At 37.2% G+C, this 27,727-nt stretch overlaps 2 protein-coding genes across 2 annotated transcripts; both read right to left on the reverse strand.

The window, feature by feature from the left end:
- Positions 1 to 602: 602 nt before the first annotated feature.
- LOC107742317 (urea transporter 2) lies at positions 603 to 11,933 on the reverse strand. Its single transcript, XM_016555240.1, has 8 exons — positions 11,819 to 11,933; positions 11,255 to 11,444; positions 9,951 to 10,079; positions 9,626 to 9,818; positions 8,158 to 8,305; positions 1,005 to 1,136; positions 880 to 929; positions 603 to 779 (listed from the first exon to the last, which is right to left on the reverse strand). Exons 1-8 carry the CDS (start codon positions 11,931 to 11,933, stop codon positions 603 to 605), a joined length of 1,134 nt encoding a protein of 377 aa, XP_016410726.1.
- A 10,831-nt stretch (positions 11,934 to 22,764) lies between these two features.
- LOC107742284 (synaptotagmin-4-like) lies at positions 22,765 to 27,595 on the reverse strand. Its single transcript, XM_016555184.1, has 4 exons — positions 27,298 to 27,595; positions 25,716 to 26,578; positions 24,665 to 24,785; positions 22,765 to 23,847 (listed from the first exon to the last, which is right to left on the reverse strand). The coding sequence occupies exons 1-4, from the start codon at positions 27,329 to 27,331 to the stop codon at positions 23,537 to 23,539; spliced, it is 1,329 nt and encodes a 442-aa protein (XP_016410670.1). The 5' UTR covers positions 27,332 to 27,595; the 3' UTR covers positions 22,765 to 23,536.
- Positions 27,596 to 27,727: the final 132 nt, after the last annotated feature.

Below are 27,727 nucleotides of genomic sequence, written 5' to 3' on the forward strand. Positions count from 1 at the left end.
AAAGGTCTCCTTTTTGTTTATGTGTATGTATGGTCCATAAGTATTTACATTATATTAATTTCATGACCTTAGTAATTTCTGATATACACATCAGAACGCTACTGTTTATTATATACACACTACAGATCAAAAGTCTGTGGTTGATAAGTTTTTTAATGTTTTGGCTGCATTTATTTGATAAAAAAACAAGAGTATTGTTAACTATTAATACAATTATTTTTTTTCTATTTTAATGTATTAAAATACAAATTATTCATTTTGATGTCAGCAGAATTTTCAATCCAGTACTCCAGTCTTTAATGTCTCATGGTCCTTCAGAAATCATTGTAATATGCTGATTTGGTGCTTAAGAAACCTTTATATTATCAATGTTGAGAACAGTTGTGCTGCTTAATATTTTTGTGGAAGCCATGATACATTTTTTCATGATTCTTTGATGAGCATTTATTTGAAAAATAAATCTTTTGTAACATTCGAAAAATACTTTACTGTCACTTTTGATCCATTTAATGCACCTTTGCTGAAAAAAAGTAGTAATTTCTTTTCAAATGTCATGTGCTGTCACAGTTGGATATTTATATATCTATGAATTTATGTAAACACTATACATCAGTTGCATTCGTATTGGCCACAGACCATTGCTTGTGTGAGTGCAAGTTCTGTTCTGGCGAGGATACTTTTCCAGTAGGGATTCTGTATTCTTTGAGGTTTTTTCCTGTCAGCAACAGCATCAGAGTGCCTGTCAGAGTTGCAGCCCAACTGCTTGCTGGGAGACCCAACTGCACAGGTGAGAGGGAAACAAACAAAAACTGGCTGAATACAGAAATGAAACCCAGAGGGTGTGCTGGACAGAGTGTGCATATTTGTGTGTTCACTTACAACTCCTAGCAGGTTGCTCAAGGCGATGTCTGTGTAAGCTGAAAGCAAGGCTGCAGAGAGAATAAATAATTTAGTTGTAGAAAAATGAAATAACACTACAAAGGATGTTTCTGTGCATTACTCACCATTTGCAATAGATAAGAGATGTGTTCTACAGCTAAGTATGTAAAACACTCCTACGGCCATGCAACCCAGAGCACCATTAAACCCTGAGAGGCCAGAGTACAGAAAGCTGTGCTGCACTGACATAGACAGACCTGCAGAAGGCAACAGAGAGAACTTGAGTCCATACAGTTATTGACCATGGCTTAGGGGGTCAAAGCTTTGCTAGTGTTAGACTAATGGCTGGTCCAAATTGCAGCTTATTCTGGCCAAGAACGACCCACTTTGGGTTGTTTTGTTTTGTTTTATGTGCCATTTTGGGGCTGAAATATTACTACAATAACAGACTGGCATGTTAAAAATCATTTAGACCGAATTTGCAATAGGCTGCAGCAGGGATGACATATTTTTGTAGCCCAAACCCAGAAACAAGTTGGCATTAGAACCTCCGGTTCCATTATCCTGAAGTCAATGGGTTTTATGAATGGGTTTTAGGTTAAATGCCTGAAATAAGGTCTGCAGTTTTTTCATGTGTTATTCTATTACATAAAATACATCAGTATTACACTCTGTTATTTTTGAAAGCTTTTGTTTGTCTTGATAAAGACAACTATTGCTAAAAAAAAAAAAAAAGGTTAAACGGGACAATAAATGTCATAATGATCATACTCAACAGGAAAACTCATCCATTCACTCGTGTTTATAATTGCACCTTTGCTAACTAGGGCTGCCACTAATGACTATTTTTATTTCGATTATTCTAAACGATTAAGTTCCCACAAAAAATCACCAATTTTACTTAAGAATATTTTATTAAACTATATTTTATTAAACCAAATGAAATCCAAATTTCTATGAAATCATTTTTTTTAAAGCAAAAGTAAAGTGCATCCATTTTATAGTCCAAATCACTGAAATCAAGTTCAGTATTATAGTGTAAGAATGACAACATATCCACGTGTTCTAGTCTACTAATAATAAAATTATAATAAAAAACACTTTTTAAAGGAGTATTTACCAGAAATGTTATTTACCAGAATTTATTTAGGAGAAAAATGTAAATGTGCAGTATTTCTGAAAAAAAAAAGATTTTTATTAAAAAAAAAATATAAAATCAATTAATTGGAGATGCTTTTGATTATTAAAATTTAATGGAACCATTAAAATGGAATCCAGAAAATAATGGAAACAGAATTTGGTAAAGATAAAACTGTAAAACTCAATTAATTAGACAGGCTTTTTGATTAATAAAATTTAATTTAACCATTAAAACAGAGTAAAAACCAAGAAGAAGAAGAAGAAGAAGAAGAATGTGTTTTATGGATTCTCGTCCGTGAAATGCGCCACTTCCGGTATTTTGCCGGTTAGTCGACGCGAGCAAAATTAAGTCGAGGATTTTAAAAAGTCGAATAGTCGAATAAAATCGACGAATCGCGACAGCCCTATTGCTAACTATTCCTACTCAAACTTAAAAGAAAGATCTAAAGGGTTAATGTTGGTGATGTTGAAATTATGTGACCTTGGTGTAGTTCATTTATAGTTTATGTTTAGGTTTTTACTTCTGGTGAATGTGTCAAATTCATAAAAGTTGTGCTCAGTTCAGAAGATTATCATGATGAACAAAATGTGTAAGAATCATAAACTTCACAAAGCTTATTTTCTGCAATAGGAAAAGTCTTTTTGGGTTTTTGACTTTTTGTTGAGGGAAGGAGGGTGATGCTAACTTCCAGGTTAGCCTACAGAGATATGTAGCAGCTGGTGGTAGAGCTGTGGCCTACTAGCCTATTATGCAAGCAAAATGCCATCTATGGCTCTGGTGATTGGCTAAAACTAGTTTGTGTCTGGAACAGAGTGGCCAGTGACTGAATATGACAGCATCACATTCTCTGGGACTGCATGTAATAGGCCTATTTGAGCAACTGCCATTGAGGCGAATATGAATAGGATGCTACCAGAAACTCTATTCAGGTATTTTGACTTCCTTACCATGGTTGTGTCAGAATGAAATACTAGCATACTTCTATTCTGTTCAAATGTATACTGCATAGTATTGACTGAATTGCCTACTTTATGTGAACCTGTAAGCAATGTGCAACAATAAAGTTTTCAAAATGTATTATGCTTCATTGCCTAAAGAAGGTACTTCGTCTTTTTGATGGGTCAGTTATTGAATTTTGTAAAATAATATTTGATATCTGGTGTACTGTACACAAATGTATTTAGAGGGTTTGGGTTCTTGATTGTAGTTCTGATTGTGAACGGAAGGTGGCAATGTATATTCATTACAGAATATAGTTAGTTGCTGCCTCCATGTTCCTGTCCAAGCCTTCAGACTTCACTCACCGCCCACCATTCCCTAGAGCTTTCTTGTGTTGTAGCACATCATCGTTCTCTCTCTCTCTCTCTCTCTATCTCTTTCTGCATTTTTTCACAGCATGAATCTATTCGATAAAACTCAAGAACATGCCTCTTACGGTAACTGATATATATATTTGCATGGCTGCATGCATGCTCACACTTGATAACTTCTTTGCCTAATTACACCATTTATTCACCATTTGTTTTTCCTGACCATGGTACAGCTATACAGAACTGGCGCCTTTCCATCTATCTATCTTCTAATTTAACAAATTTAGTTTAATTTGGATCATTGATCATTTAATTTAATTTGGTGTTTATTGTTATAAACACGGATTTTAAATATAGACATATTCAGCATATAAAATAGCCTATACACTATTGTACTAACAGCAAGTTTTTCAGTAAGGACACATTAAATTGATCAAAAGTGACAGGAAAGACATTTATAATGTTGAAACAAATACTGTTCATTTTAACTTATTATTCATCAAAGAATCCTGAAAAAACATTATTACAGTTTCCACTAAAATATTAGGCAGCACAACAGTTTTCAACATTGATAATAATAAGAAATGTTTCTTGAGCAGCAAATCAGCATATTAGAATGATTTCTGAAGGATCATGTGACACTGAAGACTGCGAAAGATTCATAGCTTTGTCACACAAATAAATTACATTTTAATATATATTCAGATAGAAAACAGTTATTTTAAATTGTAATAATATTTCACAGTATTACTGTTCTCACTGTATTTTTGCACAAATAAATGCAGCCTTGGTGAGTATAAGAGACTTCTTTCAAAAACATTAAAAATCTTACATCCCCAAACTTGTAAACGGTAGTTTATATAAAATGAATATGATAATAAAATGTGTATATTCCTTTCTTTCACAAAAGTTAATGAAACATCTATTTTTGTAAAAAAAAAATGAAAAATGACATAAAAAAAAACTTTAGTCCCTATTTCGTACTCTGTTCATGGAAAATGCCAACTTATGAATGCAGGGAAAATGAGCTCCAGTGCGAAACATTTGAGTGCATCCTTCTGACTGCACATTTGGGACTCTTTATGTTTCATCGTTTTATAGCGAAGGACTCCCAATAAAAGAACTGCCAATAAAAGAGCTCTGAGATGAAAACCTAGCATCAGCAGCAGCAGGAAGGACACACCCAGAATTCTCTTTCCCATCTCAACAGAAAAGCAATGTCACCCAGAAGGCTCATAGCATCTGTTCACTCTCTTTTTTCTCCCAGATATTTATTTCCTTTTTATAAACAAATGTTTTTTTTTGCATGAATCAGTATGCATGGTTGTACATTTGGAGCCTGTTGACACGTTTACAGATTTCAAGCTGTTACAAACTGGTAAACATTCGTAGACGACATACTAATTATAAAACAGATTGTGTTGTGTGGCGTTTCATGATTAGTGTGTCACTGAAATAGTTTGAGATTTGAAGAATAGATTTAAAAGATTCCTTCTCAAGCACACACACACACACACACACACACACACACACAATCTTGAGTGCAGAAGGGAATCGGGTCTTCATTTCCAATGCAAATGCTGTGAATCACAACAAGGCATGCAATATTTTTTTCTGGTGTTTCCATAACTCATCTCTGATCCGGTTATATAACGCTTACAATACACTGACATATGCCATCTATGCAATTCTATAACCTAAATTCAACATCTGTGACCCAGAATGGATTCATTATGTTCCTAGTTTCAATATCACCATGGTTACGGGCTCCTCTTTGTGCATTTGTGTGTGCGGGATCATCAGTTGTGAACCCGTGCTATCTTCAGTGGGTTTATAATATGAGTCATGACAGCATGAACAGCCTGTCTGCTAAACACCAGATCTCATTATCAGTGGACCACACTTCATGCTGCTGGACAGGATTAGGAGTCCCCATTCTGTTTCGATTTAGTGAAATCTTTGGACAAACAAACATATAAACCACTTTTAGTTCTATTGCACTTCCTTATGACTACAATTAAACCAAACCTCTGAACTTAATATGTTTGGTGTGGAGGGTCTTGAGAATTAATTGTAGACTTAATTTGTTGTAGATTAGATTTAGATGAGATGTTTTTATGTAAGGTACAAATGGAAGTGACATCACATGACAAATCATTCCCTGTAATAGCTGAAAGTTTGCTTTCAAGGCTGCTGCCAATAGATTCATAAGCATCATATTCTTTGAAAAGGACTTAATGTTCTTGGTCTAATTGTGAATGATTCATCAGGGCTTGTTGTTCCATTTAAACTCCTCAATACCTGTCATACGGAAACTATTTTTCACATTTCAGTCAATTTCCAAAGATTTACGAGCTCACCTGCTCATACAGTCATTATGAGTATAATGAGGCTTGTCCCAGAAATCATGACTTTAATTTAAAATTCTTATGTTTATTACTAGAAAATATTATGGAAATCTAAATTTAAGCTTTATTTAGAACCAAATTCTGGTAAGAAGGTTTACAAAATTACAAACCTCATTTAAATGAATAGGAAATAAACAGCTAAAAAAAAATTGTTTCAGCTCATGAGGTTGACAATCAACATCATTTAGGATATCAGATCAGAAAACAGTACCTGTACAATAGCTTGATCGTAATTGGGAAGAACTCTAAAAGAACAATCTTGTAAAGGGTGTCTATTTCTCTGTAGGCTTCTGTCTGGTAAAATACAGATGTAATTTCATACTGTAGTAAGAGAGAAATTCTACACCAGGGAGAGAGGAGTGAACCATTAATCGATAAAAATAGAGGAGAATGGGATGGTAGGATGAGTGCAGAGATAAGAGCGGTATTGATTGGATGGTGAGGATGTGTAGAGTGTGTGTGTGAGGGACAGTCTTCAGATAACGGGTCTTTGGAAGCCTTACATTCAGGGCGGGATCATAGTTCCCGCAAGTACTGCTGGCACATTGAAATGTAAAGAACAGTACTTTATTAATCCAGAAAGGTAAAATGTGAGAATGTGAGAGAGACGTGTGGTGGGTTTATGCTGTATACTTCTGTTTGTTTGTTTGTTTTCTCAAAAGTCTCTTATCACTGTAAAAAATAAGTGTAATTTTAACTGTACAATTTTGTAAAAAAAACTACAGATTTTTTTTTACAGTGTGCTTACTAAGGCTGCATTTATTTGATCATAAATACAGTAAAAACAGAAATATTGTGAAATACGATTACAGTTTTACCTGTTCTCTGTTTTAATATATTTTCATTAATATATTTTATTTCAGCAGCCATTACCCCAGTCTTCAATGTCACGTGATTCTTCAAATCATTCTGATTTGCTGCTCAAGAAACATTTCTCATTATCATAAGAGTTGCACACAGTTGTGCTGCTTAATATTTTTGGAAAGTGTGATAAACTTTTTTATCAGATTTCTTTGATAAATAGAAGGTTAAAGAACAGCATTTATTTGAAATAGAAATATTTAATAGCATAATAAATGCCTTTTGATCAGTTTAAACTTTAAAGAATCCTTGCTGAATGAAAGTAGGCTATTTATTTCTATTAAAAAAAAAATACCGATCCCAGACTTTTGAACAGCAGTGTATGTGCCGAGGGCCCTGATGTTCAGCTTCCTTTATCAGTCTCAGAACGTGCGGCCTGAGACTTTAGAGGCCCCAGACAGTCTGAAGCACTGGCCCCATCTGCCCCATCCATAATCCAGCACTGCTTTCTCTCCTTCTCTCCATCTGTCTCATACAGTTCAAACCCTCTAGCAATCTGAACCCTTTCCAAATTAAATTTAAATGTTCTGCTGACACACAGACAGGGTAATAGACAAGGAAAAGCCAGAAAAGGGATTCTTCCTTTCTAAAATCAACCCCCTCACTACTACGGGGAATAACAGATAGCTGTCTCACAAGCAAGGATATACCGCAGAGTCCCTGATAAGCCCAAAGACTCTTCGCTGCTCCTTTATGGAATATTACATGAGAGCTTTGAAGTTTGTGAGTGTGAATCACACTGCAGGGGATGAAATGAAACAGTGTGTATTATGTGTGGGTGTTGTGCTGGGGACGAGGTATCTTACATCAGTCTCTTCTACCTACTCCTCTCTCACACACACACACACACACACACACACAGTCTACCCAACCTCTGTAGTGTCTTTGTGTCTGCGATGACTCATATGTCTCCGTACGGCTGTGTATAGAAAATATAAAGGAGAAAGAAAGACTGTCTGTGTATATGAGAGAGAGAATGAGTGAAAGGGTAAAAAACACCTTCCATGGTCTAAACGCAACAGTAAAACTGGCTAATTGTCAAACGGCAGGCGCAAATCATTATCTTCTGCATAGTAGGTGTTTGAGGAAATCTGTTTGCAGGCTGCTTTAGCTGAGTAAATCACCGCTACACAGCCAGAATACTCAGCACAAAGCCCTATAGAACCCAAGATTTAGCCAAAATGTTTGATTTGTTCTGTTCATCCATGTATCTCTATCCCACATCCTTCCAAACCACCATGCAGATGCTCCAAAAAACGAAGTGTCTCTTTCACAGCTCAAAAGCTTTCTCATATTATGTTTAAGTAACAATTTTGAAAAGAAAATAGACAAAAATTAGACAATTGTCAGCATATAGAAACAACATAGAGCTTTAAAATGAATGCGGATGGCATTGTTCAGATAATGTGGTCTTGGATTTTTCTGAGAAATGTTTCATATTTAGATCTTTGACTTGTTTGGTTTCCATTCAATCATGTTGGGGTCTTGGAGAAACTTTTGAGATATTATTTCTGCAAAACACTGTTCTGCTGATATTTGCTTTTAATTTCTGACTCACCTGCCATAGTGCTAATGCCAGAGCCCAGGAGGGCATAGACAGCCAGGATGGGTGAGAAGAGGAAAACAGCACCCAGGATGAGCAGAGACGAGCCTACAGTCCCACATGCAAAGATCTGCCCTACGCCCAACACCACCCCCTGCAGGAGCTGATGAGAACAGCAAACACACCTGTAGATGAGGCCTAAATACATTACTAATGTCTTCATATAGCATATCAATGCATATTACTGTAAATTTATACTACCATTGAAAAATTTGCATTCAATAAAATTGTAATGTTTTTGAAAGAAGTCTCGTATGCTCACCAAGGCTGCATTTATTTGAATAATAGAAAAGTAAAACAAACTTTTTGATAAATAGAAAGAACAGCATTTATTTGCAAGAGAAATGTTTTGTGACATTCTAGATGTCATTTGATCAATTTAAAGCATCCTTGCTGAATAAAAGCATTGATTTAAAAAAAATCATACTCTGCCCAAGTTTTTGAATGGTAGTGTATCTTTTTATTATCTATATTAGCTTATCTTAAAGACTCTATAAAATATTCGTTCCTGCTTTGATATATTTCCTATTGAAACAGGAAACCGACGACATATCCATTGTTATAGACATTATTTTAATTATCCTAAATTATGTTAAAAGATTGTTTCGTCAGCTTTTACAAGCATATAGATCAAAATCTGGCACATTTACTGATATTATACCCATGTTATTCCTGTCACAATGTTGTGCATGAATCATTTGCTGACTTGAGCTCGATATAATATGAACTAATTTTAAAAAGCCAATTTTAATGGGTTTTTAACTCGGCTTCTTTCACATTGAATATTCATGACATCGAGTGATAAAAACAGATACAAAATAAATATAAAAATTGTTCTCCATTATTTCTGTCAGCCCTGTGCACCCATCATTACCGGATCAAGCTGTTTCCATAGAGACGTGGTAAAAGCACAGATACTATTTAGTGCAAAAATATATAGGCTATAAACAGCCCATAATAGTCGGTTGCTGTAGTGTGTCAAAGAAGGCAGATCAGCCCAGTGCACCCTAATGTCATTCAACAGACCAGAGTAATGCAATACGATCATCATCATGATATAAAACATCTAAACACACACACACACACACACACACACTCTCACACATACACACACACACATCCCAGGAGAGATGTGAAATGGAAGGATGATGAAGATATATGGAGGAAGGAATAGACCACTGTGTGTACAGATAAAGGAGGTTAAAGAGGCAAAACAGGAAGATGGTAAATAAAAAGACAGAGCTATGTCAGAGCGAGAGTGGACAATATGACAGGGGAATGAGAGGCAGAGCGAGAGGGACAATATAATAAAATCTAATCAATACGATGACAGGATAGATATTTTAAGAGCATGAATGGCAAATAATTTGGGTTGCTTTTTCATATCAGTATTTGTAGCTGCAATTCTATTTCATCCACTCACCTGTGGAACATGGAGTTGAGTGTGGTTGGTGCTCCCTGGCGCCCCTGGTGGCTGGGCAGGATGGTTTGGAAAATAGGGGTTAGAAGTGCCAGTACAGGCCAGATACAGCACAATGACTGTGTTAAAGGGGAAGACGTTCACTGGTAAATCCCAGCGATCCAGAAGTGGAGACAAACTGCTGGAAAGAAAAGTCCTGAGACAGGAGAGAGAAGGGTTGTTTGGGTTTGGAATGGTAAGCAAATATTTGTGTTTCGTCTTGTGAATGCGACAGAAGAGAACAGAATAATGTGTTTCGTATCGGTGAATTGGCTTGTGTGTATCTTACGTTGCAGCTCCACCGAGACACACAGGCAGCAGAAGCCACCAGTACCAGTCTCCAGCAGAGCTGAACACTCCCATCAGCAGAGCCACCAGCATCCCATTAAAACCATGAAGGCCACTGGATACCTCCTCACTGCAGGTTAGGATCACATGTCAGATTGGAATCAGCATGTGCTTCTCTTCTAGCCATGTTTGTCATGTGCTTAGATAAATTGTGTTTTTCAACAGACCAGGGGAATGCTTAGATGCATCCTTAGATGCAAATACAGCTATGTTTGTTTTCTGAGCTATGTGTGTTTTCTGTGTGCATGACAGTGTTTTCTTTGTGTGTGTGTGTGTATGTGTGTGTCTGTGTGTATGCAATGAGATTAAATGGAGAACAAATTAGATTTATGCATGACCATTGTAGTCCAACATCCTGAAAAATTATTCTTGCATGAAATACTCTTACAATCTGGTTCTATTCAGTGAATCATCAACATACAGTGTGGCCATGTACTCTAATTCCTGATTCCTGAACGAATTACTCTTATTTATTTGTAGTTTGTCATGAACAAACAGAATGAAAAAGACTTTTATGTGCCGGTTATGTTTAATGAATCAATAACATTCAATTACAAGAATTTACTGTGTATTCTGATTCCAAAAGGGATGACTCTTATGAGCCAGTTCATTTTTGTGTTGGAATAGCAAACAGCACGACCACTGAAGTCCAATTCTCACAGAAATGACTCTTGTGAGCCAGTTATTTTTAGTGAATCAAGAATGCACAGCACAGTCAGTGAAGTCTGATTGAAATGTGAAGGAATGACTTATTTTTAGAGAATCAACAACATTTAAAATCATAAAAATGTTATGTGCTTTTTAGTGAATCAAGAATGCACAGCACAGTCAGTGAAGTCTGATTGAAATGTGAAGGAATGACTTCTTTTTAGAGAATCAACAACATTTAAAATCATAAAAATGTTATGTGAACCCTGACTTGTATTGCTTTAGAGCAGTATTGTATTTATTCTTTGTTTGTTATACCTGCTTTGTTAAAATCATCTCATCACTTGACAACAGACTGTTTTCACACAATTGTTTGTCTAGGCCGCAGCTGTAAAAGCAGTTTGTGCCTCTGAGATTTGTTTTTGTAGGTTTGCACCTGTTTATTCTTGTAATTGCTTGTGTTTTGTGCATTCGGTTGTTGTTTGTTTTTGCTATAAGCATGTTTTTGTTTATGCTTGGATGCCTGAGTATACTTTTATTTGTGCATTTGTGCATGCATATGTAATTTTGTGCATGTGTGGGGGTGAAAGTCCTCACCAGTCCTGTCCCAGGATTATAGCTGTGAAGGTGGAGGCCAAAAGGCCGAGCATCCCCAGCAGAGCCTGCCAGGGGCTCTCCAGCAGCAGCGCTGCCAAAATCAGAGCTCCACTCAGGGGGTTGTTTAGTAGAATCACACGTGAGATCCCACGCAAACACCACTCAACCAGCTGCAGCGGGAAGAATTTATCTGGGAGAGAATAGAGAATTCACCAAAAATGAATATTCTGTCATCATTTATTAGTGTTTCAAAACCTATATAATTTAGTTTCTTCTGCAGAATACAAAAGATGGTTAGCAGCAGAATATGTTAATAGCAGATATTGATGCTCTCTTCACAAAGAACGTGGATGGGAACAGTGCTGGGTATAACCAATTACTTGTAATCTGGATTACGTAATTAGAAGTACTTGTAATTAGAGTATTACATTTTACAATGTTCATAATCAGATTACAGTTACATTTTTATGGATTACATGATTACATATTATTCACACAGAGGCAGTATATTATTCATCATTTATTGACCTGAATGTTCTGTACTGTAGTGTAGTGGTCTCTTACCCTGCATGTGGGTATGTAATTGTTGCATTTCTCCGGTGCAGTACAGCAGGGCACTGACGAAACGCTGTTTTAGGCCTCTGGGCCGCTGTGGTGTGTTTTTTTCCAAAATCCACATGTTGCCAATCGAAACCATGCGGCCACTAGAGATTTTCAGTCTGAACTCTGACTAATCCAGACTTCCACTTTCCTCTCCCCTTTTTTCTCACCCTCTCCGCAGTCTTTTTCTTTCAGACATCCTGCGTTCTGTACTCTCTCACTTCTCTTGTTCTCTCTTCACATGTGAAGGTTAATATTATATCTTATTTAACTACATGTATTGTAACACATTATCCCCGACTAGACAGAGATGGACAAAGTTCAGTTGTAGCGTCTTCTGTATTTCTCTGAATCATCCATGTTTCTGTTACCCTTGTGTTTTGTGCATTTGTTATAATATTTGGTCTGTATTGCAAGCAGTTACAGCGTGAAACAACATATTGGTGTTTCTGCCTTAATCTTTTCCATTTATCACTTCAATTCAAATCAAACTAATTTTCTCATTTTTATTTGAATCTGATTGCCTATAAAGTCCCATCTTTTAAAGACTTAAAAACTAATGATGTAATACACAGCCCAGCCCCTCTTTAAAAATGAATAGACATTAAAAAGTAAAAGAACAGAAACTTCATTCATGTGTTTGTATTCTGTGCCGAGAGTATCATTTGTGAATCCAGACTGCACCTGCAGTTGCATTATGTAATCAGCAGTCAATGCTGAAAGAGGGGCCCACAGTTCAATGTCTTTGGCACGTCTGTTACATAATAAAAGAGTGCTGCTGGAACAAAAGAGGTTTACTTTTCAATTTACAAGGGGTCAGCGAGTAAGCAGTTTGTAGTCTAAGTGAGTCTGTCAACGAATTATGTAAACTTGTTTCTGTTTAGAGTTCTAGAGGGAGACGGGGTTAGATAGAGATAGATAGATAGATAGATAGATAGAGAGAGAGAGATAGATAGATAGATAGATAGATAGATAGATCTCAATTTATCACTCATTTTCCATTTCTTGTTATTTTTTCACTCTCCTTGTTCTCCAGTGTTCAATCAGTGGTTGAATTATTGACTGCAGTCAAGCTGAATTACTGAGTGCAAGCAGAAACCAGACAGAAATACAAAGACACCCACATCAACGAATTATGTAAACTTGTTTCTGTTTAGAGTTCTGGAGGGAGACGGGGTTAGATAGAGAGAGATAGATAGATAGATAGATAGATAGATAGATCTCAATTTATCACTCATTTTCCATTTCTTGTTATTTTTTCACTCTCCTTGTTCTCCAGTGTTCAATCAGTGGTTGAATTATTGACTGCAGTCAAGCTGAATTACTGAGTGCAAGCAGAAACCAGACAGAAATACAAAGACACCCACACAAGCACAGAGAGGGAAAGCAGAGAAGTAATTGTCCAACCTCTCCCTTGATGCTGTTTTTGGGATATTTGTGAATAGCATAAAAATACCCAACATGGCCTCGACAATCACAGTCTGTCTGAACAACCAAAAGAAAACCAACTACTCACAGTCAGGTCTGCATGAAAATAACAATGACTCTAGGCATGTGTAAGCTTTCATTTCTCTATATGTAATATAAAAGAAGCAAATGTGGTGGTACGTGCAGAGTTGTTTTCCAATCTCACTTTCCTCCGTATTCACTTTTTAAACTCTTTTTTTTTCAGTCATCAATTTTTCAGTAAGCGCATCTGTATATGTGTGTGGGTTGAGGCAACCCAGAAGCAAACACGCCCTTCCATTGATTGATAGTCACCCTGACTCAAAGTCTCCGAGGTTCTGACTGATGAAGAGATGGATTGTGTGAGGAAGGGAGAAATCAGAGCATGATATGTTGAGTAGAAAACGTTAGAGAAAACAAAGCAATACATGTGAACTTGTTGTTTTGAGTTTAGTATGCATTTTGCACATGCTAATGATGGCTTAATATACTGTATATAACAGATTTTGTGTGTATGTTTGGGTGTCTGTGTGAGGTCTTTGTGAGTGACAGAGGACATTGTGATCTTGCGATTTGAGTGACATTCTCCTTGCGTGGACAGAACTGGTCAATGCTCGCTCATTTACAATGTCTCATGCACACACGCACACACACACACACACGCACACACACACACACATACACACAGAGGCTCTAATTAAGGATGCACATACTGTCTGGTCAGTTGTAGATCGTTAGCCCTGCATGTGCTGGAGTCAGAACGCAATTATCTGGCTGTGTAGTGCAGTGGCCTCATGATCTGTGCTCCAATTCACCCCACCCACAGAGCTCAGATCTGAGTAAAGCTGGCATGGGAGGCCTCAAGTAAAGCTGTATGTGTTATTTTCTTAAAGGGACAGTTCAACCAGTTCATCAGCCTCATGTCGTTACTTAGCCTTACTTTCTTCTGTGGAACACAAAATAGATTTTTGATAATGTATCTGTGTTTTGTTTTTATGCCATACAATAGAAATCAAAGGTGTTCATAGTTATTTTGGACCCCACCGACTTTTCATTTGTGTTCTGCAGAAGAAAAAAAAGTCATTCAGGTTTGCAACAACATGAGAGTGCGTAAATGATGACAGAATATTCATTTTTGGGTGATCTATTTTTATTAATTGTACTGCTTCTAACGTATATGTGACATTTTAAAGTCCAACTATATGATCTAATCCAGGGATTCCCAAACTTTTCTGTGAGCTAAAGTCCTATATGATCTAAACTATTCACTTGAAGTACAGAGATTTTAATTTAATATTTCAATATTTCAAGAATACATTTGACATGCAGGTACACAAATAAAATATAGAAAAAAAATAAATGTAATTTTAAGATTATTGATTTAATTTTACACTTTTTTTATTTAATTAATTCTTAGTTTTTCATTAACTCACAAACCCTTCACAAACCCCCAGTTTGGAAAAACTTGATTCATTCAGAGTGATTTGCTGTAGTGTTGTGGAATGCTTTGGATTTAATTATGAAGAGAAGCACACTGATACATTAAACATCTCTCTATGTATGACATATATATGACATATGTAAGACATATTGTGCATTCCTCTATATGTGCTTGTGTATGTTTGTATAGAGAAGTGTAGGTGGTGTTGGTGAGTTAGAAAACACTAAGCAGTTGCCATGTTTTACAGCAGTGTTTCCCAACCTTTTTTTAGTCGCGGCACCCTTTGGAAATTTTAACAAACTTGTGGCACCCTACAAAATTAATTTTGTCACAATATTTGAATTTCTAACTTCGATGTGATAATTTGAAAAGTATAGATATTCGGTACAACAGGGAAGAACTGCAGAATATAATGCCATACAGATATTTTTAATATTATTAAAAAAAATGTGTCCATCAATGGTGGCAATCAGAAGGCTAATTTCTGATGAAGAGACCAATTTATATGACAGACTTTAATGTGGGCTCTTATTCATATGTAAACATTGTGAGATAGCTAGTTATAATGGTAATTAAACAAAGTTTTGATTTTACAGCTGGGTAATTTTGTTGCAGTAGCACGAGATAGCTTGATTTCAAACTTTGAATTGAATAAAAAATGACAAGAAAGCAGTCAGTAATAAAATAAGAACAAATAAACAAATTAATAATGATAGCACAAATAAAAAAAAATCACGATAGGCCTACAAATGAAATAAATTGCTTTTTAGTTTTTCAGGTAGGTCTAACACATAGTAGGGCTATTAAGAGATTTTTTTTTTTCCCCTGGGTGGCCAGGACGCGTCCTGGGAAAATAGCACGTATGGTCACCCTATTTTAGCATATACATGTGCACACACACATATACACACACACTATTCCTCAGTGTCATTGACTGAATAAGCAGCACGCCTTAAAGGTTACACTGACAAACCCAGACAAATGACATTGAGAGCTGTAAGAGTCTGGTTCTATTTTGTGGAAATGGCTAAGCAAATGTTCTTTCACATTGTGTGCTTCTTTAGTATTCTTTTCCAAGAATCAATGTGCTTGTTACGTATACCTGTACTCGATTTATATAATCCCACACTGTAAGGTTATATATTCCTATATAATCTACTATTACATTTTTCTATGATGTACTTGCAGTTTGTTATTCAATAACATGAGTTTAATAGTTTTCTTTTTTTCTTCTTCCTTTTTTGTACTAAATTGTATTGTACCCTAAAGTTTTAATATGGGAGTCTGATTCTAGACCAGTTTTGAGATTTATTTGAATTTGGCCATTTAGCTCCACAACCAGTCTTTGTGTCCTTTTAAAGGTCAGTTTTGCTAGAAGCACCAAGCACAAATGAGGTTCCATAAAGTACAAGGAAGAGATAAATGAGAGAGGTTGGGCTGGCCGATTAGATCTGAGGCTGATCGATAGAAGATATATGATCTGGTTCAGTTTTCGGCAGCAGAGAGAGACTAATGTTTGCAGAGAGAGAGAGAGAGCCTGAATGTGTGTGTGTGTGTGTGTGAGAGAGAGAGAGAGAGTGTATGTCACAGCCGCTGAGCTGACTAATGGCTGTTCATAGCAAGTCTTCAGATGACCACAGGGAATAGATGAGTTTAGGAGAAGAGAGCGGAAATGAGATATGGATATGGATAGAAAGAGAGTGAGATGGTGTGAGAGGACATAAATTGTTCAAGAGTCCTTTTACCACAAGAGGAAACTGAGAAAACAGTTTAAATCCCGCTGAACTTTTCTGCCTCCCCCAATCTCTCTTTATCTTCCTCTTTATCTATTTTTCTTCACAGGAAATGAAGACAGTTTCTCTTAGTCTTAACCTTAGACGACACATCCCTGGACTGACTGCAGTAGATTCACTGGTCATTTGATGCATATTGCACACAAAAGTGACAAGTTTCAATTGGATTCGCTGACTGCTGCGCAGCTTCAGGGAGTCGGAGTGCACAGGCTGGTATTGTGGATTCATCTTTTTCAGATTTACATGTCCCTAAATGTCACAGAAAGATATTTTCCTGTCTAGCAGGCAGTTCTTGGCCAGAATAAACTGCAAAGTGGGCCAAACTATTAGACTATTATTGCTATAACACAAAACGTTTGCTCTCTGAGACTCTAGGGAAACAGATTCTTAAGAGTTTTTGGGTAATCTCAATAATCCACTATAAAAACTTTCATCCATTAAAAGCTCTGAGAGAATTTGGGTGTGTGTGGGTGTATTATGTCCCTTAATTCAGTCATGCAGAAGAGGGGCATCTGCCATGACTCACACTGCTAGTTCTTCTGGGCAACGGGACAACTTCTCACAGATGTAGATGTAGCTGTGCTTCTCACAGAACGAGCTGGGAACCAAGGACACTTCTTATTCAGAACTGGCTTCATTTAAAACAAATAAAAAATACCGGAAGTGAAATCTGTTTGGTCTTCAGTGATTGTGGAGAATTGAGTGAAGTGAAGTGAGTGAAGAATTGTTGTAAAAAGTCATTGTTTTACATGTTTTCTTTGTGCACAAAAAGTATTCTGGGCCTGGGAACATTCAGTTACATTACTGTCTATGCAGGGTCAGAAAGCTCTCGGATTTCATCAAAAATATCTTAATTTGTTTTCCTAAGATAAATGAAGGTCTTACGGGTTTAGAACGACATTAGAGTGAGTAATTAATTACAGAATTTTCATTTTTGGGTGAACTATCTCTTTAAGGTTTATAGCTTGACTACAGAACAACTGACTCATCTGGTTTAGTGAATCAAGTATTGCCCAATTATCAACCAAATCCAATAATTTGGAGAAAAAAATGTAGTAAAAAAATTTAATGTTAACACATTTTCATTTCTTTAGCAATGTTGTTTAATATATAGTTCTTAAATGTACTAAAAGAATCATTAATATAACTGTCAAGGAACCAGGTCCAGGGCTGGGAACATTCTCTATGATCCCAACTCTCAGATCAGTTACAAAACACATGGCAGATCAGCCTTGGAGGGCAGCCTGGGGTTTAGAGTGTTTATGTGAATGGAGAGGAAGCAAATAATCTCTGGGTGAGTCTTGTTGATTTGCCCTCTCTCTTTCTCTGTGTCTCCATCCTCTCATTTTTCTAGTGACTGGTAATATGCTTTCCTCGGAAGTGCGGCTGCCTGGTATTCAAATCATTATCGCAAGACTTATTTACCATTTTATGTGTGTGTGTGCTGAGCTGTTTGTGTGCTGGTGTGCCATCCATCATGTCTCCCAGCGTTTTGTGGGCGCAGCAACAATTTGTCATGTCACACTCCTGCCAGTTTGATTTTGGCCCGCCAGGCATACTTTCTCCCAGCTCACTCCCTCCCTCCATCCATCCTCCCTCCTTCATTCATTCACCCTCTCCGTTTCCATAACAACCAAAGGAGTTTAGCCTTGACAGTTCGGTGGAATGGTGTCTTTTCTGTGCCGAGTTCAGTAATTCCTACACACACACACACTCAAGTGCAACGGCTCTGCCTTCTATTCACTGAGACTCTCAAGCAAAAGCTTTGTAATTCCTCTCCACTTCTTTGCAGCCTATAGATCTCCTTCACACCACATCTGACACATACACAGAGTTTATGGAGTAGTTTAGATTCGATTTGTGCTGATACCTGCAGTGTTTGATCAGTGTGGGATGGGTTCATCTTTGAAAACTGGGTCAGCATAATTCATACTTCTCCCACTGAGACATAACAGCATGTGTGTGCATGTGTGCTTTGGTCAGGTTTTTCCAACACTGTGAGGATCAAATGTCCCCACAAGGATAGTAAAACCTGAAATCACCTACATAGTCCACAAGGAAGATATCTTAATATAGATGATGAATAATGTCTTTACGAATATGTAAAAAAGCCAGAAAGGTTTGCATGATATTTAGGTTTAAGGGATGTAAAATACTCATTCCTACATCTGCGGCTATCAGCCTAAACATTATATGTAATGAAACTGGAAAATGATTCTTCATAAATCATTCTAATATGCTGATTTGGTGCACATGGTTTTCATTATCATCAATGTTAAAAATCATTTTGATGCTTAATATTTTTTGCAAAGTTGGAAACCATAATATATTTTGTCAGGATTCTTTGATGAATAGATTTTTTAATCTCACTCACACCAAACTTTAGTATATCATGGTTTTTCACAAATATTTAATAATAAAGTTTGTGAGGGATCATGTGATACTGAAGACTGCAGTGGCGTAATGTAATGAACGTAATGGCTGCTGAAAATTCAGCGTTGCCATCACAGGAATAAATGACATTTTAAAATATATTATTGTATGAAATAGTTTGGTTGTCATCTAGCCAAAAACTAGAAGGATTCATCCTTTCAGTAGCAGTCAGAATTCATATCCAGACACTCTTGTAAAAGGTCTCTAATTAAAGGTGTAATTGATATATTTCTTTGGGTATGTGTGTTGGGAGAGAAGAATGAGAGCCCTCTAAAGGCTTCTGTGGTTGTTTAATTGTCATTGCCATTGAAGGTCATGTAGTTTCAGCAGCATGAGTCAGCATAATGCTCATCCAGTGGCCCATCATCTGGACACATTCACCTTTAATTAAGGACATTCAGACCAAAAAATGGCAAATCTGTTTCCTTCAGTTTTCATTTATGTTTTTCCATTCATCTAATTTGTCACTTTGACTGTGTCATTTTTCAGTCAACCCATTTCAACCATTTTAAAAGCACTTCAGCTTCCTAAAAAATTGTTTTCCAGGAAAATATAAGGCTGTTATAGAAAATGTGATCACACTTTATTTTAATGTCCAGTTCTCGCTATTAACAAACCATTAACTATGACTTTTGCCTCAATAAACTCCGCTCGTTGGATCCATACAGCCAAATAGCCATGGCGGAACCTGTGACTTTATTTACTATCACGTCCTTCTTTAGTGAGGCACCCTTGGCGGTCAAAAAGGGTTTAAATTCTTTTAACTCCAACAGAGTAGTTAGTGTAGATCATCATTCAGGTGGCATAATTTAGGGTAGAGTCCAGGCATCCATGAAAAAGAAGGTTTACGAAGTTGAGGTGAGTTAGCTGTAAAGGTGATGATACACGGGGCATTTTTTTTATAGCAATGTTGCTTTGGGACTTTCCCACTGAGAATGGGTAACACGTTTAGATGTAAAGTATCCAGATAGAAATTTCTTGCCCATTCTTAATGACAAACGCGACAGTGACTACAAAAATCTCGATAAGAGGGAGTTGTTATGGAGAGGAATTGCAGATCAAATAGGATTCGATGTGTACCGGGGTATTTCTTTAAGCCACGTACACACCGGGACATTTATCACGCGCGCTTATCGCCGACGTTTTTGAGCCGAGTGAACGTGCAAATTCCCTCCTGGACCCTGACATTAGATGGTGCTTGATGAAAAACAGAAATACCCCGGGTACACATCGAATCCTATTTGATCTGCAATTCCTCTCCATAACAACTCCCTCTTATCGAGATTTTTGTAGTCGCAGTCGCGTTTGTCATAAAGCCCTTTGTGTTTTATTTTATATAATTTAGAAAAATTATTGATTTTTCTTTTATGCCAAAAATCATTAGGATATTAAGTAAAGATCATGTTCCATGAAGATATTTTGTAAATTTCCTACTGTAAATATATCAACTTAATTTTTGATTAGTAATATGCATTGCTAAGAACTTAATTTGGACAACTTTAAAGGTGATTTTCTCAATATTTTGATTGTTTTGCAACCTCAGATTCCAGATTTTCAAATAGTTGTATCTCGGCCAAATATTGTCCCATCCTAACAAAACATACATCAATGGAAAGCTTATTTATTCAGCTTATGACATATGACTGGTTTTGTGTCCAGCGTCACAAATATGTAAACGTATTTGTAGTATACATAGCGTGAAATAAATGTATTTCAAATACATTTTAGTGTATTTACTTTTCACTAGGGTTCACACTTTTAAACATATAAAGCTTTTAAAGCATTTTACGCTTTTTAAAACAACCTAACATTCAAAGTCTTGACAAACACTAAAGAAATTCCTAATTGTAATTGTTAATCAGTAAAGTTCAATTCAATTTTATTTCTACCTCTTTAAATTTAAACCGACTCATTTTATATTAGTTATATTAATGATTAAAAAGACAATTATTAATGAAATATGAAGCCTATGATGCTTAGAATATTTAGAGGCAAGTTACAATCCAATTCAGTCTTTCTGCCTTCAATCCCTTTAATTAAATTGCATGTTGCTTTCAAACTTATATGTATCATTTACCTAATTCTTGTGTATGTGTGTACTTTTATGCTTAAAGTATAACTTTGTTAGCTTAGCAAAATGTGCAGATTCCAAACTATCTGCCTGTACAGCAATTCAGATGATTCCTGTGTTTTTATTTAGATTTAGTTGCTGCCTTAGATAACAGCTTTCTATGTCTGCAGTAGACAGCATAGCAGATCTAGTGACTGAGAGGATCAGTTTCTCAGGTGTGCAGAAACTGATGATAGAGTCCGAGCTGTCTTTTGATATTATTCTCTCCATTTTATGTGCAGACAGGTGTGAAGGCAGCTCTGTCTGATGGATCGGAGTGTGTGTGTGTGTGTCTGGTTTGACCATTGCCCAGTGCTCTTTATGCTGACCTGTTCTCTGATGTATAACTGGAGAGACACCAGCTGACGCATCATTGTATATTACCTGACGTCAGAACCTTAGTCATCTTATAGATTTGCATGCACAGCACACACACACTTTTCACAATTCCTGTCACTTTATGATTTCCCTCTCTCTGCCTGTCCTCTCATTTTTAACGTTTCTCTTCTAGCCTCAGCATGATATTTTCTTTAACTGTCACATGCATACAAACATCTGCGTATGTGTATATCTGTACATTTCTTTTGCTTTCCAATGTTCTTTTTAATTATCAATCTTCAATACATTAAATGCATCTTGTAGATAAATTTGACTGAATTCTATAAACACAACTGCCTCTTTGCATCTTTATTTGAGTGTATGTTTGTCATTTTTGAGTGATGATTTTTTTGGTGACTCTCTCACATGGGTGTGTGAACCGCTTATGAGGCAATTAAGTATTTATGGTAAGTGTGGGTGCTCACGTTCGTACTAACTAACACATGCTTTTAAAAACCTGGAGTACTGACACATCAGTGTTGTGCTCAATATATAAATTAATGTAATTTATTCCTGTGATGCAAAGCTAAAATCCTTCTGATATGCTGATTTGGTGCTTAAGAAACATTTCTTCTTATTATCAATATTAAAATAGAAAACCAGTTGTGCTCAGTGGACTGACGTTGATGGCTAGGAATAGAGCTTTAGCTCATTTTGCCACCGATCCAAGAGAAAGAGGATCCGATCCACCCACAGGTTTTGTGAGGATAGAGTTCTTCCTGATGCCAAGATAATATAATAAATTAATAATATTACAATTTAAAGTAATCGTTTATATATATATATATATATATATATATAAATTAATGTAATTTATTCCTGTGATGCAAAGCTAAAATCCTTCTGATATGCTGATTTGGTGCTTAAGAAACATTTCTTCTTATTATCAATGGTTGTGCTGCTTAATATCAATATAAAACTTTTTACAGGATACTTTGATGTTTAGAAAGTTCAAAAGAACTGCATTTATTTGAAATAGAAATGTTGTGCAACATTATAAATGTCTTTATTGCTCCTTTTGATCAATGTAATGCATTTCTTGCTGAATAAAAGTATTAATTTATTTTTTTTAAATGTCAGATTGTTTCCTGAGAAAATTTTATGGACATTGCATATATGTATATTACTTCATCTGTATCTTTCTCTCTAATGCTAATCACTAGTATTGATTTGAGTGTGACATAAAACCGCTGACTCAGACTTCCTGCTCATCACAGTAAATAGCATTAAAACGTATATTGCTCCGTCAGATGGAATGAATTTAGATGAACTAAATGACATAGGAGACACACTGTATTTCTTTCTCAGAACTGGATTTTTTATAGCAATACACATATACATCACTTCCACCGTTGTGCTCACAGTGAAGAGAACAACATTCTGTCTCACACTCCACTGGAACTGAACTAACACACACACATACACATTTATATACACACACTCACATTCACACATGCACTGCATGCGGTCCTGTTCAGTTCGTGCAGTCGTCCTGCAGTAAAACATCAGTCTCTGCTAGTTCGTGCCTAATTTAGGCTGCTTCCGCACCATGTTAACTTACAAAAACGTCAGGCAGAAAACACAAAAACGAACCGAAGTCGACAAATCAAGTATAAAAGGAAGAGAATAAATGAATTTTAACATCTGAATAAACAAAAGATAAAAGCATCTCTTAAAAAATAAACAGATCATTCAGTTAATTTACATCATCATCATCATCACATTACCAGGATTTTCTTTAATTTTATCGCATAATGGAGTATTATTAACAGTGAGTAGAGAAGAACAACAATAGCAACATGACATTCGGTACTGCACAAAGTGGTGATCGATCAGGTTTCGAATGAAGCATGAAGAAAAAGCGGCATCGGGCATCTGAGACAGTCTTTGGAATCATTAATTGGTCGGGTTCAGCTGCCGCCTCCCCCTTTAGAAGAAGCCCCACCCCAATGATATGACTGAGATCATTTGACTTCCAGAGGACATTACTCGCCACAAGTCCACAGTTCAAATCCTGCCCACTCAACCATGGATTTCCAATGACAGTTCCTGGGCATCTGTCGGCAATGCAACCAACAGAGCTAGTCTTCGGACAGCGCGTGCCACTTAGCGATCTGTCGGCGCGGGTGGTCGCAGATCTCGCGCCAGTGCTCGCCGGCGGTGCCGGGGGAGGAGGTGCCCAGGAGGAGCCGGCCGATGACAGGTGTGCGGGACGTTCTGTCGGAGTCCAGCAGCAGGAGCTCCACGCTGGTGTCTCGCAGGCCGTCTTCCGAGGGCAGGTCGAAAACGAAGAGCTCGTTGAAGACGGGATTGGGGGCGCACTTTTTCACGTGCGTCTTCTTCTTACACACTCGCTTCTTCCCCTGGAACAGGTTCACCTTCACATAAGGGTCTAAAAAAGTCGTCAGGAAGAGAAATAAACAGAGTGAGACAGAAATCAATACTTCAGTCGATGCACAGAAATGATACATTGTGCACTGGGAGATCACGAACGATACAGCTTAAGAAGTGTTGATCATGGTTATTATGGTTGACTAAAACCATAGAAAACAACACGTTACTTGAAATGAAATAACTGTTAATTCTTATTTATTTAATCTAGCTGGCAAGGCAAAATTTCTCATTTTCATTTAGTTTTACTTGATGAGCTACAACTGAAATAAAAATTAATAAAAACTAAAATAAAAAAGACAAAAACACAAAAAAATGGAAAATATAAAAATAAAAATAAAAAAGTAAAAATATTAATAAAAACTATAACAGTACCTCAGTGATGCTACAATAATACTACTAGTACTAATAATATGTATATAAAATATTCCAGATCAGTGATTCTCAACCATGGGTCCACTAGGGGTTCTTAGGAAATTTTCAAGGAGGCCGCAGGATCACCTAATATTATTTAAATGTATATATTATTATTATCATTATTATTAATAATAAAATTAATATTCATATAATTATTGATATTAAAACTGTCTAACTTAATTAAAATGATTTTAATAAAAACATACAATCAAAATGTAATTTATTTTTTGTTAAATTATTTTTGTTTTCCTCAATAAGTATTGTTTTTTTTTCAAAAAACATGCAGTTCTTGAAATGTCTGGAATTTCTCTCTCTCTCTCTCTCTCTCTCTCTATATATATATATTAACCATGGTGCTTCAGCTAATGACAGCTTCTATCTGACCCGTGCTTTAACCTCACCGGAGGGTCCGTTGGAGTCAGTCTTGGGCAGGTGGCGGGCTTTCAGTACCACCACAGTCAGAGTACTGGTGGTCGACTGATAACACAGGGACAGAAGTAGCTCTCCTCGACCAGCACTCCTCTACAGATAAAGATAAAGAACCAAGACATTTATTTATATGTTCTTGCAAGGTTTGAACACAATCAGCATCACAAAGTCCAAAACACCTTCTTTTTATGATTTCACATTTGGGCAACTAACCCTAGGCAGGTTTGAGAAGACAACTTCTAAGTGCGTTAACGTTACGAGCAACTGACTGTGAATCATTCCCTTGGCACAACACCAATGTATGACTTCAATTATGTGTGAACAGGGCAGCATGTTGCCTTGGCAACACATCAGCAGGGTTCTGCTGCTGCCACAGCGGTGACTTGGAATGTCTCTCAACCGATGAGGCATAATTATGTGTGTTTAACTATATGCAGCCACAGTCACCAATGAAAGATAATAGCTTTCCTTTCAGCTCAAATGGAGTGAATTCTTATGCACACAACAGTGAAATTGTGTTGCCAAAACAAGATTTTGTCAAAGATTATGACTTCTGCCCTGTTTACTATTATTTTAATAAGGCATGTGGCCTTTCAGTCCTCAACAAAGCTTTTTATGCATTTAGGAGCGCATTATATGTGACAAGAAAATTGGTGTAGACTCTTTGTTAACAGGTTAGTTCATTTATTATCAGCCTAAATACATGCAGTCCGTATTTAAAGGCAGAAACACTTGAGTCGTGTGGGGTCCATTAGTGGGTCAATTAAAAATTTACAACCTGTGGGCCTTAAGATGGATGGCAACGATTATTTATTGACCCAACAGACAAACAGACACCATTAATTGTTTCTCGATCCAGACTTGGGTGTGTCATTGACTGTCCGCAGTAAGCAAGACCAACTACTGACTGTCTATATATATAATACATTGTTATTATAAATAGTTCTTATATTTAAAGACATGCATATTTATGTTTATATGTGAAATTTTCATCAAAAGAAATATAATTAAAGCTATTCTTACCCTGACATTCCTTTTAATAATGTCTCGGCTCATGAGGACGCGCCCCTCGGATAGGTCGATGTCAGCCAGAGGAACGAGGGTCTCTCCGATCACTTCGTCACGTGAAAAGCGGTCGAAACTCAGCACCATGAAGTGCAAAGCTAGCTGGGAAACCCGTGCAAATGGGATTCCATAGAAGCTGAAGGTCTCGTCGAAGGCTGGGTCCAGAGTCTTCCTCAAAACACGTGTCTTCACCTTGTGCTTCTTCTCAGGCAGCAAGGTCAGCTTGATATAGGGGTCAGAGGTCAATGACTGTTCATCCGTGGGAGACAATCTGTGTGCCTCCTTGATGTGAACCATGAAAGCCTTCTTCTCAAAGTTGTACTCAACCGAAAAGTAGAGTGTCCCCAGGCCACCCTCTTTGTCCTGAGATTTCTCCACAGCCGGTGTCGGTGTCTGACTGGACACAACGCTTTCTGGAGTACCAGCCTCCTGGTTACCACCTGACCCAAAGCCTGCTTGCTGAGACGGGATGTCCAGGTCTGGGGAGCTACGCACCTTGAGTTGGAGGGTTGGTGGCTTGGAAGTGAAGTTTCCATTAAGATCTCGTTTCTCCAGGTCCAAATGGAGCTCTGGCCGTCCACCGCTGGGACTGAGGGTCTGTTTTCCATGAGCTTCTGGTGTCTTTTCTCCTCCAAACTTCTTCTTTCCATTCAGGCTCTCAGGGTAGATGTCAACTCCCTTCAGAATGTGGACAAACTTATAGGGTGGGGTCTTGTTACTAGCCTTGTTGGCTTTGCGCTGACAGCAAATCCATGCAAAGATGGAGACGCTGAAGACCAGGCCAAACACACTCACCACTGCCACGCTCACAGGAACCTCCGCTATGTATAAAACAGGAAATGGAGAAAAAAAAACACCAATAATTTATTTATTTAATAGATGTATGTAGACTTACTATTGCCATGAAATATTAAAACACCTTCAATCAGGAAAAGTAGAGAGATTATATAAATTGTTTTGCATCTGAGGCAACACAAACACTGACATGTGTTGACGTTAACAGTTAAAACCATGTAAAACCATGCAAAGAAAAATAATGCCACTTTTTCCTCACCGAACAAGGTCTCAGGAGATCACAGTCTCTTAAATCATGGCAGAGATTACTATTTACGTTTACAAAGAACTGTTCATTTCGATTTAGCTACAAAAGCCTGACAAGCTACAACCATGTGTTAGTGCAGTAGTGTCTGTGAATCTGGAAATTTCCGTTTTCATGGTGGGTGCAGCACGTCTCCAGTAAATTAACTAAGATGCTCTTGTCAGCCTTTTGTCTTTCTCTCAGAAAACAAATCACGCACTCTTATGTGACTAATACGTTATCACCGAAGGCTTCTGACAAACATCTCAACGCGTTTTAGCATCTTCATACACCAGTGATGTCAGAGGCTACTAATAGAGCACGCGCCTATTTATGCCTGTCCTCGCGCATCAGGGAAAATCCACGTTACTGTTACTGAGCCACGTTCCCAAAAACAGTTCTTTAACCATGCACAAATACCATATGTTCTCCGAAAATGATAAATAACAACAATTTACTCACCGAAATGAGCTTCTTCTGTCGTCACTGGTGCCATTGTATGCGCGCGCTCTGTCCAAGGTCCTGAAAAGATGCTTCCAGCTCGCGCAGCCTCTCACGATTCTTCACGCGCGTTAAGCTCGCCCGTCTTTCGCTTCAGGCGGATACTAGAGACACGAGACTGAATAATTTAATGCTTGTAGTAGATTGAAGATTAACGCCTATTTATTGTCGTTCCAAAATAAACAGAATAAGCTAGATTTCCCCCTTTCCCAGAGGTTTCCTCACACCCGCCCAGTGCTGATACTCGCTGAGCTATGAGTCTGCCTAACAAGCGACGCCTCTCCAGTCCCCTCCCCTCCAGTGAGTTCATCGCTTCTGACGCAGTTCTGACGAACACGATGCCTGAAATCACTGCCCTGCGCATGCACTGATACCAAACACAGGCCTGTTA

The sequence above is a fragment of the Sinocyclocheilus rhinocerous genome, unplaced genomic scaffold (assembly GCF_001515625.1).
Source record: "Sinocyclocheilus rhinocerous isolate Xijiao unplaced genomic scaffold, SAMN03320098_v1.1 scaffold75, whole genome shotgun sequence".
NCBI lineage: Eukaryota > Metazoa > Chordata > Actinopteri > Cypriniformes > Cyprinidae > Sinocyclocheilus > Sinocyclocheilus rhinocerous.

Bases quoted from the DNA above. Each gene is read 5' to 3' on its own strand.
- LOC107742284 (XM_016555184.1), bottom strand. From the start codon at position 27,331: ATGGCACCAGTGACGACAGAAGAAGCTCATTTCG. The intron at 26,579-27,297 runs GTGAGTAAATTG...TTTTATACATAG, and splicing joins GACAGAAGAAGCTCATTTCG to CGGAGGTTCCTGTGAGCGTG. The intron at 24,786-25,715 runs GTAAGAATAGCT...CTTTATCTGTAG, and splicing joins TTATTAAAAGGAATGTCAGG to AGGAGTGCTGGTCGAGGAGA.
- LOC107742317 (XM_016555240.1), bottom strand. From the start codon at position 11,933: ATGTGGATTTTGGAAAAAAACACACCACAGCGGCCCAGAGGCCTAAAA. The intron at 9,819-9,950 runs GTAAGATACACA...CTCCTGTCTCAG, and splicing joins TGTCTCGGTGGAGCTGCAAC to GACTTTTCTTTCCAGCAGTT. The intron at 930-1,004 runs GTGAGTAATGCA...TTCTCTCTGCAG, and splicing joins TCTCTTATCTATTGCAAATG to CCTTGCTTTCAGCTTACACA.